Source organism: Mugil cephalus, chromosome 17 (assembly GCF_022458985.1).
Source record: "Mugil cephalus isolate CIBA_MC_2020 chromosome 17, CIBA_Mcephalus_1.1, whole genome shotgun sequence".
Taxonomy (NCBI): Eukaryota; Metazoa; Chordata; class Actinopteri; order Mugiliformes; family Mugilidae; genus Mugil; species Mugil cephalus.
In genome coordinates, this window is record NC_061786.1 from 21,034,619 (window position 1) to 21,049,473 (window position 14,855).

Consider the following 14,855-nt stretch of genomic DNA (forward strand, 5'->3'; position numbering starts at 1 on the left):
GATTCAACAAACGGTGCAACTTTTTTTTGTACAGAAACAGTCTTTATCTTCAGACTCTGAACTGCGTCCTCCATCAGATAACCAGGAAACGTTACATCTGGAAAGTTTAAATCCCAGAATCTGTTTTATGCAAGACGGGCAGGAGAAAAACACAAAGCAGGAATTCTGTGAGATTACATGGCGCGTGTTCACAAACAAGAACGATTAGACAAACGCACACACACAAACGCACACAGCTGCACATTGGAGCCGTTCATTGAGAAACTCATGAATGAGTCTACAGTTCTCTGTAGCGTGGCGTCTCTCTCAGATATTACAACCTAAACATTTCCACAGACGTTTGAAACGAGAGGGTCATTAGTGCTGCTGCTGCTGCTGCTGCTGCGACACGCTCCTATGAAAAGCGCGCGCACGCGTGCGGACGCACGGCCGACGGTTAGCGTGCGAGCTGACGTCTAATTAGTTCCCGGCCGCGGACGCGACTGCTCAGATTTGCTGCATCACACGTTTTCACGGCGGCGTCGTAATTATTTTCGATCTGACCTCGACGTTTTCTGGTTCAGCTGCACAGGTCTGGGAAAATGGGAGCCAGCTGTAACCGCAACAACCCCCGGCGAGCCAAGAGTGCTCCTGAAACTCCTGACCGGCCAGTTTTTTGTTTCTATTATCTGACACCTCGGGCCCACAGCTCTGTTGTTTGCAGCTCGGCAGAAAGAAGGTGATTTAACTCGGATTACAAACTGGAGGAGCGCCATCGTTGTGAAGCAGAAATGGCCCCTTTAAAAAAAGCCGCCGCCGTCGTCAAAATAAACCTCACAATAGACGAGAGCGGTCGTGGAAACGGAGGAATCGGAGAAAGGCAGGGACACACGTTACAGTCTGAGACAAAGTGCCACCACGCTAACTGACAAATAACAAAATTTCAGTAGAAATGAAAAGATTTCATTACAGTGAGATTTATTTTGGGCACGTCTCAAGAAACTATAAATTAAAAGTTTGAAAGGTTGAAACTCAAGAACGAAAGCCTAAACCTTTTGTTTTTTTTTTTTTTGCAAGTCTGCAAAGAAATTACACTTTTTCTTCATCTCAACTGCAGCTTCAACGTTCTCCCGGTTTAAAATCGCGCAAATCTGAAAACTGCTGTGTGTATTTTTGTAGCAAAGTTATGCAACCCTGATATTTGTGGTTAAAAAGAAAAAATGTATATTTGCACTCGTACTGCAGTTTCACAGCTGACACAGGTTTTGAGTCGGCTGATATTTTGGCTTTTTTTGCCGCATCCAGTCACACGTTCCTGGCGTGTTAAGTGGTACTGCTGCGTCAGTGTGTTTCAGGGTTTGTTTGCATTTTTTTTTGACAAGATACGGCAAATGGAAGCAATGGAAGAGGATCCAGCTTCAGCTTCAGATGGGTCTGGTGCAAATGGAGATTTATTTCCGACCTCACATTTATGGGTGCAGCAGGCTGCAGTACAGAGCAGGGGTTCTCTTACCCCCCCTAAAAAGAAAGAAGTTTCCTAGAAATCTTTAAGCTCTTTGCTTCAGATAAAACTGCTCCACACTCATCAGGTGCTTTTTCATCTGAAGCCGATTCTCTGATTGATCTCCAGAGAGATCTGCGTCGCATCTGCGAAACCTCTCCGCGCTCGTGTTCGTACTTTCATTCACCTCCGCTTCCAGACGACTTCTATCACCCTCTCACATTACCGCTCCTCGCCTCCAACATGTGTACGGCGTGTGTACTACAGCGTGATTCCTGCCGTCTGGACGCCGTCCAGGTGCTAAATCTGATACCGCTGCTGAGTATCTGACACCTTGCTCAAATATTTGAAAAGCACAATAGTCCGTGTGTGTGCTTTAGATGGAGCCGAGGCTGCGTGTTTAAAGTAGGAGGGAGGAGAACTGGCGGAGAGGGGAGCAGAACAGGATATTGCCCCCGCGCTGTAAAAAAAAAAAGGCTCTCAAGTAATTTAAACATGCACCCAAGTGCTAAAAAAGACACGAAATGTCTGACAACGCTCCGTAATAAATCTGCTTCCTGTGCGGTTTTGACTCGTGGGACGTGCGGAGCGGAAGCCGGGAGCGAATTCGGTTATTTATCTCTGTTTATTTACGTGCACGTTTAGAGTAAAGAAGAATTTCTGAAGCAGGACACGACTCGGGGGAAGATGAGGATGTGGGGAGTGTGTGTGTGTTCGCATGTGTCGCCTCGCTGCGCGGAGATGACACGTAGGCGAGAGGCTGGATCCGTCCTGGAAAAGGCCATATTCTCCACCAGCTTGCAGCCAAATGCATTCAGCCGTGTGTGTGTGTGTGTGTGTGTGTGTGTGTGTGTGTGTGTGTGTGTGTGTGTGTGTGTGGAGGTTGGTGGGCGAGCTGAGAGGGAGTGAACCCTCTCATTTCTTGCCACCCCATCTGTTTTCAATGATGAAATGTTTTGGGCTAATTGCTTTCTAATTAGTTGTCAATAACAGGCTCAGCTGGTGTCCATGAGTTTTACGGGAAAGCTACTCGCACCCCCTCCCCACCCCCTCCCACACCCACAGAAACACACACATTCCTCCTCCTCTCCTCGCATTCCTACCAGAGCTCCACTTGCATCACACACTTGTTTTAAAGCATCACTCATCCCCTCATATTGTCTGATAATGAATTTCACCTTTGACTGCACATCGGGAGGGGATGGAGGGGAGTAGGAGGAGGGGGGGTCTGTGTGAAACTTGGCCGAGGAAAGTCTGTGCCGGCGTGATGCTGTGTACAGTATGAAGTTGTGTGTGTGTGTGTGTGTGGCTTGGCAGGCAACTAATGTGAAGCTGAAATTGAACAGAAGGACAGAATAACCGAACTTTCCTCAGTTCCCCCGTGAGCAGTCGGTGACGAGACGTCGCTGCTGCAACTGTTTGTGTTTATTGATGGGATGTGAACGTGAGTCTGCACGTGTCTTAAAAAAAAAATGATGCGAGCGCTCACCTGTCACTCTGATGGTGTAGTTGCTGAGCAGCGTGTTGCTCCGGGCGAGCCGGCACGAGTAGACTCCCGAGTCCTCGTACGACACGTTGATGATGCGCAGCATCCTCTGGCCCAGCCTGGTGCGGTTGCTGGACGCGAGGCCGGCGCCGTCTTTGAACCAGACGACGGGCTCCGAGGGGTCGTCCAGGTCGCACGACATTTCCAGGATGTCCCCCACGCCCAGGACATAGTCCTCCAGGAAGGCCGTCTCGCTGGACACGGAGTCTGCGCACAGAAGTGAGGAGAAGGTTTTAGTGTTAAAAAATGTTGACACATAAAAACGGTGCATCTTCTCAAATGTGGGCGTTAGGTCTGAGTGTTGTAGCGAATGGTTGACGTCCAGTTAAGAGATAAAACTTAAAAGAAAAGCTTTCCCTTGACAGGTCTAGTCTTTATTGTAGAGTTCTACACCAGCATCCTTCTTTTTTTAATCAGCAGACAGAGCGGCTTCTGTGTCCAGAAAGTCCCCCACCACCGCGCTATCTGAAACAAAGAGGCCGTGGTGCAGAGTTTACTGGCAGCAATCAGCTAATCGGCTGCTGGAAATCAGAAAACTGCAATTTCTTATTCCAGCGCGGAGAAGGCGTGAGATCTGGGGCCCCACTTCTCCTCTCCTCTCCAAACTTCCCCGTTAAACATCAGCTCATTTACTCCAGAGGCTCCGAGCGCCAGCTCGGTCCGAGCCAGGGAAAAATCAACATGTTTACTAGCTACCAGCTAAGGATGCTGGCCTCGGCCGCCGAGGGTGGAGGGAACGCGTCTGGACAAATAAACACAGGGTCCTCTTCCGTCAGAGGTGTCTTCAGTCGCACGATTGGAGGGAAACGTGAAGGACGAGCTCGTGCGATCGCTCTGGCAACCATTCAAGCAAAAGCCCTGATGCACACAAACACACAAGGACTCCTATAAACACACACACACACGCATACATACTTTCACATATGTCTTTGAATAAGCAGCTTGGGAAACAAAGTACGCAACTTGTTTGGACACACGAGTCGCACAGCCTCCCTCCCTCCCACCCACCCATGGGAAACGCACAACGAAGTGCGTTGAGAGCGTGATTTATGACGGCAAACACGCCCGCCGTTGACCCGCTGAGAGGGGCGTTAGCGACGCTCGCTGACAGCCGGCGAACGCAGCCCCATCTCACAGGACGACCTCAGGCCGAGTTCTGAGGCGAGGTTGATATCGGGAGCGGCCCAGACAAGACGCTCTTCATGGGGAATACAGAATAGGTGCTTTAAATTATAGATGAGCTGGTGATGAGCAGATGCGGTCGGTCACTTTGGAATCTGTCCCTCCGAAACCAGGCTACAGAGACATTTCTAGTACTCAGAGCGGAGATTTGTGCTTCGGTCCATTTCCACCTCGTTGCACAATAATGAAACGAAAGCGATGTTTCACCTGAGCCCCGAGTACGTCACACATGTTTCAAGAGCTTCTTAAATAAAAAACGAATGGGCCGGATGAATTGTGAATTGTTTTCTCTGTCTCACTACATCCACTAAAAACACTGGAGATGTTAAGTCAATAATGTTCTTAACGTGGCTGCGCCGTTGTCTGCGAAGGCCCCCGGCTTTGACAGCGCATATTTACGACACTTTTTGTTGAAACAAAAAGGCCCATTCAGGAAAAAGAAAAACACGGAGGCAACAGCGCCAAGCGCATAAATTCAAGGCCGGCACGAACCTCTCGCTACCTTTGTATGTTACGAGAAAAGAAACAGACATAGAGGAATAGGCTGCGGAATATCTCCGGGTCTTAAACATGGGGAATTGGGCTTTATGGGGTAAATATAATAATCTCCAGAGACTCGTAGCTCACTTTGGCTTCATGGAGCCCTCAGCTCTGAGCGAGGAGCAGCAGCAACACGGCTCTAATGGTTTCTTTGTGCTCGGTAATATATCATCCTTAGAGGGTTACCAATCATCACAATTATAAAATATTCCATCAATTACATCCAGTTGTGTCTAATCATTTTCAGCTAAAGTGCCAAAGTTTTGAGATGCTTGATCTTTTATTTGTTTTTTGGATGAAATTTTTTTTGAAAATTATTTTTTTCCAATGTTTGCCACCAACTTGACCTTCTTTAAACACATTTCCTAACTATTCTCTGCATTTATGCACGTACTTAAAGGACACCGTGGCTTCTTTGGGGGAAAATACAGTTATGACGTTGCAGTTTATTTAATTCACATTTGTTAATAACGAGGCAGCGCGGCGCCTTTTCGCTTTAGCTTTGATCCTGAGAAAATAGACTTTAGTGGAACATTTGTACTCGGCCGGGACGCCACAGGCTGAACAAAATGCAATTTACCGAACAAAACAAAACAGCCATATCCCTCATACATTAAAAAAAAAAAACTCTTTCTCAGGTGTCACACAAAAGAGCTTTTTTTGGGTCAATGACGAAACATCTTTTTTTTTCCCTCTGTTTCACATCCTGCACTTTGAAATGCAGATTTGAAGCTGCTTTGAATAAAATCGTGCATTTGGTTTGAAAGACCTCACTTTGTGCCGCTGCTAAAACCTTTCAGGACGTATCAAGCAGCCACGGCCGCTTCAGCGGAGACCGAGGTTGCCTTGTTGTACCTTTCAAACCAAAGTCCTGTAAAATGAGGTCACGGGTTTGACGCCGCTGACGGGAGACAGGCCTTTGAGCAAGAATGAAAAATCAGCCCGTGTGCGTGAGTCAGAGGAAATCCTAATTAGAGACGAAAGCGCTTTAAACCTCTACAGAGAGAAAGCATCTGCTGTGCGTCCAGTTGTCGTACCGAGCAGGTGGGGAAGTGGTGGAAGAGGAGGAACGCGAAGGAGGGCGTAACATCTTCTGCGTGTCAGCAAAGATGAAAGTTTGAGTGCAGGTTGAAATCAAACTGGGCCAATTTGTCTCATGTGGTTCTTTGCATCTGACAGGATGAGACCTAATAATCCAGAAATAGTCCAGACAGGAATCAGGTCTGTTATCGACCACAGGACCACAGGACTCGAGGAGTTGTCTAAGTCCAATCCCACCTACTAGGGGTGGGCACTGGCAAGGACTTCACGATACGATACGTATCACGATACTATGATACACGATATTATGATATTCAATATTCTACATAGTTCACTGACAAACTGAGTCAAAAAAACAACATTAATCTAAATGATCCATTTCCAATTTATTGTATTTGTACAGAAAATTGGTGGGAAGTAAAGAAGTCGTTCACAAAACGTGACTTTTTCATATAAAATCAATATTAAGACACTAAAAGATCAATCGTATCGGAACACAAAATATTGTGATATATTGCCACATCGATATTTTTTCCCCAGCCCTACCTCCTACTCTAGAGGATTGATCTAGAAATATGCAGAATGGAAATGAAATTAAGAAAACAGAAAGAAAAGTTTCACCACATCTGGAATAACTGGATGATATTTAATGACTTTATATGATCCCCACGACCTCGTTTACTCAATGTCAGCAGCAGTATTTGTGTCCCCCACAGGCTCCTTCCTAAATAAAAATATAATAAAAAAAGTTCCTGATCTTGCGCTGGATTTAGATCAGATCACAGCGAAGAAATAATACAGCCGACATTATTCAGAGCCAACAACTTGTGAGAACTTACTGCGCAATTTTCAGACAACACTAACGCAGGTGCAGCCAGAATCTGAATTTCATGAACTACGGACGACAACGTCACACATCAAACATGGAGGCCGACGCCGTCCCGATGTGTTGGAGTAACAGCCTCGCAAATATGTCTATGGTAACGGATAAAGGGCTTTGACTCAGGCCGTTGTTTGGTGATTAGTTCCTCTTATCTCCGCGTCGTTCACGGAGAACAGAGGCTCGCTATCGAACCTGTCGGCCAAGAAGTGATTCAGACGGAGCAGATAAACGGAAGCCGTGCTCTGGCTTTTCTGGTGGCGTCCGCTCCCGATATCAGCATCTAGACAGACATTCCCGCTGCTTTCTCGTCCGGTGCAGCATGTGTGAGCTATCGGCTGCCTGGTGTGTGTTTGTGTGTGTGTGTTTGTGTGTTTGCGTGTTTTTTCTCGGGGGGAGGAGGTCGCCTCACTCTTGCCGGAACCTGATGCCAGCTGGAAGCAATGTGTGATATGTACTTTTTGAGCGTGTGTGTTAATGTGGATGTGGGTTTTGGACGTATGGATCTGTGATTCAAAGTGTGTGTGTGTGTGTGTGTGCAGCACAGGCCGGACAGTCACTCCATAAATCAAGAGGCCCCTGCCCTCCTGGCCCCTCCTTAGCCTCTCGGCTCAAAATCATAACAAATAGCCCTTCAGAATAATATAAAGTGTGTCTTTGAGATACCGCGGAGCGCGCTCCGTTAAAGAGCTGCGTACAGGTTCCATCTTTTCTGCAAAGTCTGAAGAGGTTTATTTATCCTCCACAAACTCCACCGGCAGCAGGCAGGCAGGCAGGCAGGCTGCAGCCCCAGGGATGAAAAGGCCTCTTTATGTGGGAAGCCTTTTCCATGGCTGCTTTCTCATTCCCTCACTCCCTAACACACACACACACACACACTCTGAAGGAGCGGAGTGAAGGATCCTGGTGGAGCAGGAAGGAGTGTAGACCAGACCCAGGAGCTGTCGCCACGGCCGCTGTCGTATCAGCTCACGGGGGGATGACGTCTACCTCAGTAAACCCCACTTTGATCCAGTTTACTCAACTTTTTGGTTTAACAACAGGCTGCTTAGTGGGAGCTTTCATATTTGGCATGTTTACCCCCCCAACCGGCACCTCAAGTCTTTTAAGGTTACCCCTCCTATAAAGCAGGTCTTTTATTACTCAAAATAAATGGTCTTATGCTGTTTATCTTATTTACACAATGGTATTTACATTTGGTGCAACTTATTCCTCCCGGATCCCCGACCCCCGTCCCTTCAAAGCCCTAAACCCACGGGGAAACACTGGTTCTGTTAATACCCGACCCTGTTTTCCAGGTCAAAAACAAAAAAACAAAACAAAACACAAACAAAATTTCATTTTTCAAGATGCACAAAATTCCCAAGTTTTTTTGGTACCAGACCATGTTAGACAAGATCAGAGCAGTTTAGACCAGACCAGAAAATTTAGACCAGACCGGACAAGAAAACTTACTACAATTCGGTGGGAAATCAACTAAAGTAAAAGTGTTGGAGGCTGAATATAAATAAGGACATTTATGAATATTGTGATTAACGACAAAAGTATTCCCAAAGCTTTCATCACCACAGACTTCAGTAACTTGTAGACCTGCTCCTTGAAGCTGAAGCCACAAAGTAAGAGGGTTCCTGAGGAACGTCTCCGATGTGCCCGGATGTATACGTGTGCTGGGCCGTTCCTTTTCTTTTGCTCCTATGGAGCCGGTTTTCTGCTTTGTTTGTTCACGTCTTGAACATATTTATTTAGTTGCATCACGGTCTAAAAGTTTCTGACTCCACGGGTTCAGTGAGAGGAAATCTGATGAAAATTAGAGCGTGACAGCCATGAATCTAGACTTGTGTGTCGTCTAAAAAGATTGTTTTATAGTTGGGCGTGTGCATTATGTTTCCTGGTGTGTATTTCCCTTTCAAACTTTTCTGAATTTCAGGGTTTGTGAACAACAAAAATGTCGTAACTCATGTTTTGCTGGGGAGGAAACGAATACACAAGTTTGTGAACGTACATCCCTTGAAAATTGAAGTTGCGTTCGCATCCTCGCTCAGCCTGGCTCTTTTACATAAAGCAGCATCCACGCGGGTTCAAAGAGGGATCATAAACATCAGGAGATTACAGGACTCTCTTAAAGGAGGCTTAACAGGTACTTTTATTGAGTCTGGTAGAAAAGCAGCAGCAGCACATACTTTACTCAAAATATATCTGCGTTTGAAAGTGATGGATTCCAGATGGAGCCGGGGAGACGTTTATCTTTATCAAGCTCCCTTTTCTTCCTCCTCCTCCTCCTCCTCCTCCTCCTCACTACACTTAGCTAATAACACGACAGACCCGGTGTTTCCAGCATGTGCGGAGCGAGGCTGCTCGCTAACCGGCGGCAAACAATCCAGAGACAAATGGCCTTTTTTATTGCAGGTAATTAGTTGTTTGCTTCTGCTACCGAGAAAAGGACCCGACGACTCTCTTTTTTTGAACGAGGGCAGCAAATACGTTCCACATTGCGGCGATCACTCACGGGCAATTGGTTTGCATGCGTGCGAAGCTGAGAGCGAGGACAGGATGCAGAAGCACAGCACAGTGCGCTGGATGGATGTGGGTAAATGTCTGCAGGTATTTCTGCAGCTTTTCACTCACAGCTCAGCAGCATTTGTCCTTGTGCACGATAATCCTCGTTGATCTGGTTGGGTTTTTACATGCGTCTGTCTGGGAACACGCCACAAATTTAGGTAGTGAAACAATCAGGTTTTTAGGTTTTAAAGTGAGTTAGTGTAACGTTTAGTTAAATGTAAAGTTAGGAAACTTTAACTGCTGCAAATTAAGGGTCAAATCAGATCATTTAAGGACAGAAATTGTGTATTTACCTGCTTGTGAGGCTGAACATGCTTATTCTCACTTGCTATAGTCAATCAGAGATTCATACCGAATACTGGTATTTTTTTCATTATGATATGAATTTTTTATTATACTGCATAGTTTTTCTCTTATTTGATTATGTTACGACATGAGACTGTTTCTGACCAGACCATTTTCAACCATTTTTTAATTTATTTTGTTTTTTTAAGGTGACCAGAAGTCCCCAATTTCTGGAGACAGTCCCCGTTTTGGGTGACCTGTCCCCCGGCTGTAGATGTCCCCCAAAATATCCCCATTTTTATGTTTTTATGAATGAGAAAAAGAATGTTGCACACAGACTACAGTTATTACGGTAGCTGGTCGCGCAGCTATTGACATTAAAGACATAGCAGTTTAAATATGTTTAAATGTGAATGAATCCTTATCCTAACCCTTAATCACTCTACTGCATTAATTCATCTCTCAACCAGTAGAAAATGTTGTGAACACATGATTATGCATCAAAAAAAAAGAAAGAAATGATACCGTCAGAATTTTGAAAAATACCGTGATATACATTTTTACCGCCCAGTCCTAGAAGCAGCAAAACTTCTGGACAGAAACTGCACATTCACCTGCTTATGAGGCTGAACATGCTTTTTGTTCTCGCTTGCTAAAGTCAGTGAGAGAATTCAGAAATATTTCTAGAACCACCTGCACAGGAAAAGGTTCAAAGATGAGCCTGGAAGTGGAGCTAAATGTTCACAAGAGACACGTTTTTTCTGAATTCACAGAAACCAGATTGATCGACTGTTTCCGGCACCTCGCCTCGCTTTCTTTTTTCTTTTCAGTCCAACTACTCGTAAAGAAATGACAAATCGGGTCCAAGACGACACACAATTGTCCTTTAGCGCGGTCTCTCTTTAGAGCCGGGGACAGACGGGGCCGGTCCAGGCGGCGATGTCCTGTCCTCCACAGCAGCCCGTCTGCTCGCTCCGTCCCGCCAACAGATTCTTTTACTTCTGTTTCCCTATGCTGAAAAAAAGCAGGAGCGGCTGCCAACCGTTTGGCAAACTCAACACCCCGTCAGACAGGCCAGCATCACATCACATGACCTTCAAACAGGATCTGTGGAGCCCCCCCCCCCACCTCCTCCACCTCCTCTACCAACCTCCACCACCACCAACTACCATCACCTCCCCCTCCCATAAAGAGCACATTTCTCTTCCTCCATTTCACAGCTATGTCAATTGTAAATCCTGCTCGTCCTGGAAAAGCTCCCTCTTTCTTCTTCTTCTTCTTTTTTTAAATTTTTTTTGTATAAATGTGCAGTGAAACCCCCCTAATCTCTGTTTAATATGGTTTGGCCGGATGTAAATACCTCGGGACAATGCCCTTAATCTGGGCCGGCCTGACAACCTCACACCGTTGCAGAGAAGCCTGCCAGGAGACGGAGAGAGAGAGAAAAGCGGGATGGCTCGGTGGAGATCAAGGAGGAGAAGTGGGGAAAAGGAGGAGAGAGGAGAGGAGGGGAGGAGGGGGGAGGAGGAGAGGGGAAGGAGGGCTTCCCCAGCTTGTTGCCTCAATTCTTCACAGAGCTGAGCCTCTCTTTATCAAAAGAGCTCCTAAAATCAAGTTAAAGATAGACGTTGCCTCTAAACATCCCGCCCCGGCCTGTGCCAGCCTCCCCCCTCCCTTCCCCCCTCCTCACCCCTGGTGTCTGGCCCTCTGCTCGGCAGCGCTAACGAGCATCGGAAGCTACTGTACATACAGAGCATCTTGGCAGCGTCCAATCGACTTCGCTCCTTTCATACCCTCATCATCAACCCCCCGTCCCACCACCTCCTCCTCCTCCTCCTCCTCCCCCCTCCATCCCTCCAGCATCAGAATAGGGTCTGGGCTTGGTCCACGGTAATTGTCATTCCAAAGACGAACTGGCCTAGTTTCAATTCAGCAGACAAGTGTAAGAAGCTCGGGCTTCACAAAAGCCAGGATGTCTGCGGAGTGTGTGTGTGGCTGCGAAACAACATAATCACACTTCCCTAAACAACGCGGAGAGGAACCAATCTGATTAGCAAGGCGGCTTTTCAGGGGGGGGGGGCTCCGAGCGCGGACGGCCACGGTTTCTTGTTTAGGCAGCAAAGTTCTCCCGACGCTCCCCTCGCGAAGAAGAAGAAGAAGAAAAAGAGCCGAGGCAGCGCCGGAGAAGTCGGCCACGCTGGATAATGGCTGTCGGGGAGAAGCCAAATGACTTATGACTTCCAGCAGGTTTGGGAGGGAAAAACCCGATTCTTGGTCAGCATTCCTGTATCCTGGGAAGCTTGCTGAATCAGAGGAGTGATCACAGAAAGACAAACAGATCACACCGGGGCAGGAAAATAGAAGCTTTTGATGGGAAAAAAAAAAGAAAAAATGGAGAACGAGCCATTACTGGAACAAAAGGACGACAGTGAAATCCTGAAATATTTCCTTTGTCTTCTGGAGTTTTCCAGTTCCGTGAGATCCCGGCTTGATTTGACATTCATTTGGAATGGACATGTGTCTTCTAGGGCTGTAGCAGATTTAGAAAGTGGTTGAAAAACGATCTGTATGTTTTCTTAAATACCTGAGAGGACACGTGATTCTCGTCGGACGTGGCCCAGTGCTGATACTGAAATTGAACATCTGCAGCTTTAACGTATTCATGCTGCACCTTTAAATCATCTGAACTGATGAGGTGCTCTAAAATAGTACAATGATGATGGTGTCTTATCCAGCCCCCCCCCCACCCCACCCCCACCGCTCAAAGACAAGAAACAGCTGATGGAAACCATCCCCGACAACACTGACGCAGCAGGAGGAGATGCCTGATTGAAACATTAAACTTCGACCTCCGCTGACCCCGACCAGGACCCTGCCCTGCCCCGATACGTCTGTGTGGCAAGTGCATACCACCACCACCTCCACCACCACCACCACCCAGACTGTGACACCCCCCCCCCCCTCCCCAGCAGGGATAACCTTCCCCACCAACCAGACAGACAGAGACGTCATGGAGCGTGATAGACACAGATATAAAACAACACAAAAAACTGCATCTAGGCATCACCGTAGCAACAGTTCATTCAGCACATTTATCCCATAAACAACCAACGACCAACAATGATCTGAACTTCAGAAGTTGATTTCTACAGTTTCAATAAACCTGAAGCAGGAAGTTTAAGACAACTACTACCTACATACAGCACGTCTCCTGAGTAAACCCCATCAGGAGATCAGGGATTTAGGTTTTTTGTTTTTTCTTGGAATCACAGGGAATTAACAATTAGGTCATATGTTCTTTAACATGAAACGTATTTAAATTTAATATAGAACATATATAGTAGGTAGGTGGTCAACATTTATTCAATCTGCTCAGCTGTGACTGGTCACATGACCAATTTAAGTTCTATTTAGTCTGTGGAGCGACCGCAACCAAAGAGAAAGAAGCCAGAAATTTGGGACTTTTCCATATTATTACTGATTGTTACACCTCATAGTCTGTAAATGGTTGTAAACGTGTGATGCATTTCCTGCATTTTAATGGAAATAGTTATAAATGAGCTTTGTTGTTTGCTAAATTTGTTCATTTTGAAACCAACACTTCAGATTTGCATTTTAAGTTCTAAAAATGGTTCGTTAAACATGTTTAACTTTTTCCTACTCAGCCCAATGTTTTTATACAGTTTGTCAAAATGAAAACGTCATTGTGTAGTGACACAGGTGAGGTTGTGATGAAATGTGAGAATGAAACTAAAACTGGCGAAGCAAACTGCTTTCGAGATGAAATGTAAAGGTAAAACCAAAAGTAGCCAAAAACGGCCAATTATCCTCTGGACTCTAGAGATTATTACGCACAAGACAAAGACACAGCGAGTTTTCAAAGTTTTCCCACTAGAACTTGACTTTTATTTGACTGAAAGACTTAACTGAACAACTAACAACAATAAAGTGTCAAAAATTCACACATTTTTTATTATTATTATTTGAACCAACCATCTCCTCGGCCAATTAACTACTTTCACTTACAAGTTTTATGATCTTATTGTCACAATCTGAAAATACCAGCAGAACCTCCATCAACCCCTAAATTCCATCATAGCATGAATTTGTAAAACCATTTCATCGTAGGAGGTGAAGCGGCGTACACGTGTGTGTGTGTGTGTGTGTGTGTGTGTGTGTGTGTGTGTGTGTCTGTGTCCTCGTCCTCGGTTTTGGGATCAGCGGGACGTAAAAGCGTTTACAGCTCTGTTTACGACGCTGTTTATTAGTGCGGAGGGACCGCGCGGGTCCGTCTCTCTGAGCCCCGGCTCTAACCTCTCGGCCGCCATGTGCTTCTGATCAACCTGGAGCACAAAGACCTCCTGAGCCGCTTCCCGTAATGTCCCGCTGTCGAAACAAGCGAGCGCTTCCAGCTCCTCCTCCTCTTTCCCTTTTATTTTGTCTAACTTGATGAAGCGAAAACGAGGAGCATGCCTCAGAGCAAGTATCAGCGTTACCGTTTCCCTGCAGGTCTTTATCTGGACACGGTGAAACCCTTGAATGAAGGACTGTTAAAGTGTGTTTGCTTGTAAGAGCAGGGCCAGGAGCAGGAAAGCCTCTAATCCCATCATCCCTCCCTCCTGCTTCCCTTCAGGACCAGCCTCCGCTCACAGCGCAGACCGACCAGAGAGAGGAGCCTCTGTTTGGGAGAAAGAACAACTGGAGCACAGTTGTCCCAAGACATCTATACTAACACAGCCTGGACAATGTACAAAGGGCCTCTGGAACCGGAGTGAGTATAAAAGCCACAGAAATTCACTTTGACACGTCAAAACATGCAGAACTGTCACGGTATCGGGACAGATTTTCAATTAAATTCTGATTCAGAGATTTATCTACAACATTTCACCTCTAGTTGGAACATCCTGCACATGTCTCTGCTTTTACCCCGTTTCTTATTTGGCGTCAATCGCGTGACCAGAGTGAGATTCTAACGACATAATGCAAATTAAAATAATACAAAAAAACATATGATTTGATATCAGCTCTTTCGAATGAAGCTCAGTTTTATGTCAAACCCGACCTGAAACCACAAGCATCTCTTACCTATATACCCTTCAAGTTACCCGGTCGGACGCTGTATCTATGGCAACCACTTCAGTAACCTTGGCGACCGGGCCTGCACGCGTTTCAATGCCGCCCCGCTTTGTCCATTCGTTAAAAAAAAAAAAAAAAATAATAATTATTTCCCAAAGGAAACACAATGACACAAACGTCGTGGCTCACATGAAAAGGCTTTCAGCCAACGTGCCACCAGGAACGTCAATGGACGGATGACGGTTCAAGGCTGAAGCCGAAACACG

The 14,855-nt window shown here is 46.1% G+C and overlaps 1 protein-coding gene and 1 long non-coding RNA gene across 8 annotated transcripts in view; one reads left to right on the top strand and one right to left on the bottom strand.

Moving 5' to 3' along the window:
* The window catches only part of fgfr3 (fibroblast growth factor receptor 3), a 69,639-nt gene that overhangs the window by 39,694 nt on the left and 15,090 nt on the right, over nt 1-14,855 (bottom strand). For all 7 annotated transcript variants that reach the window (XM_047610877.1, XM_047610875.1, XM_047610873.1 and 4 more), the window contains exon 3: nt 2,970-3,233. In XM_047610877.1, coding sequence (XP_047466833.1) covers nt 2,970-3,233 — 264 coding nt within the window. The remainder of the gene's footprint in view (nt 1-2,969; nt 3,234-14,855) is intronic.
* Nucleotides 1-14,855, top strand: part of LOC125023543 — a 38,550-nt gene that overhangs the window by 5,078 nt on the left and 18,617 nt on the right. The window contains exon 2 of the long non-coding RNA XR_007114637.1: nt 14,147-14,284. This is a non-coding gene — a long non-coding RNA (uncharacterized LOC125023543). The remainder of the gene's footprint in view (nt 1-14,146; nt 14,285-14,855) is intronic.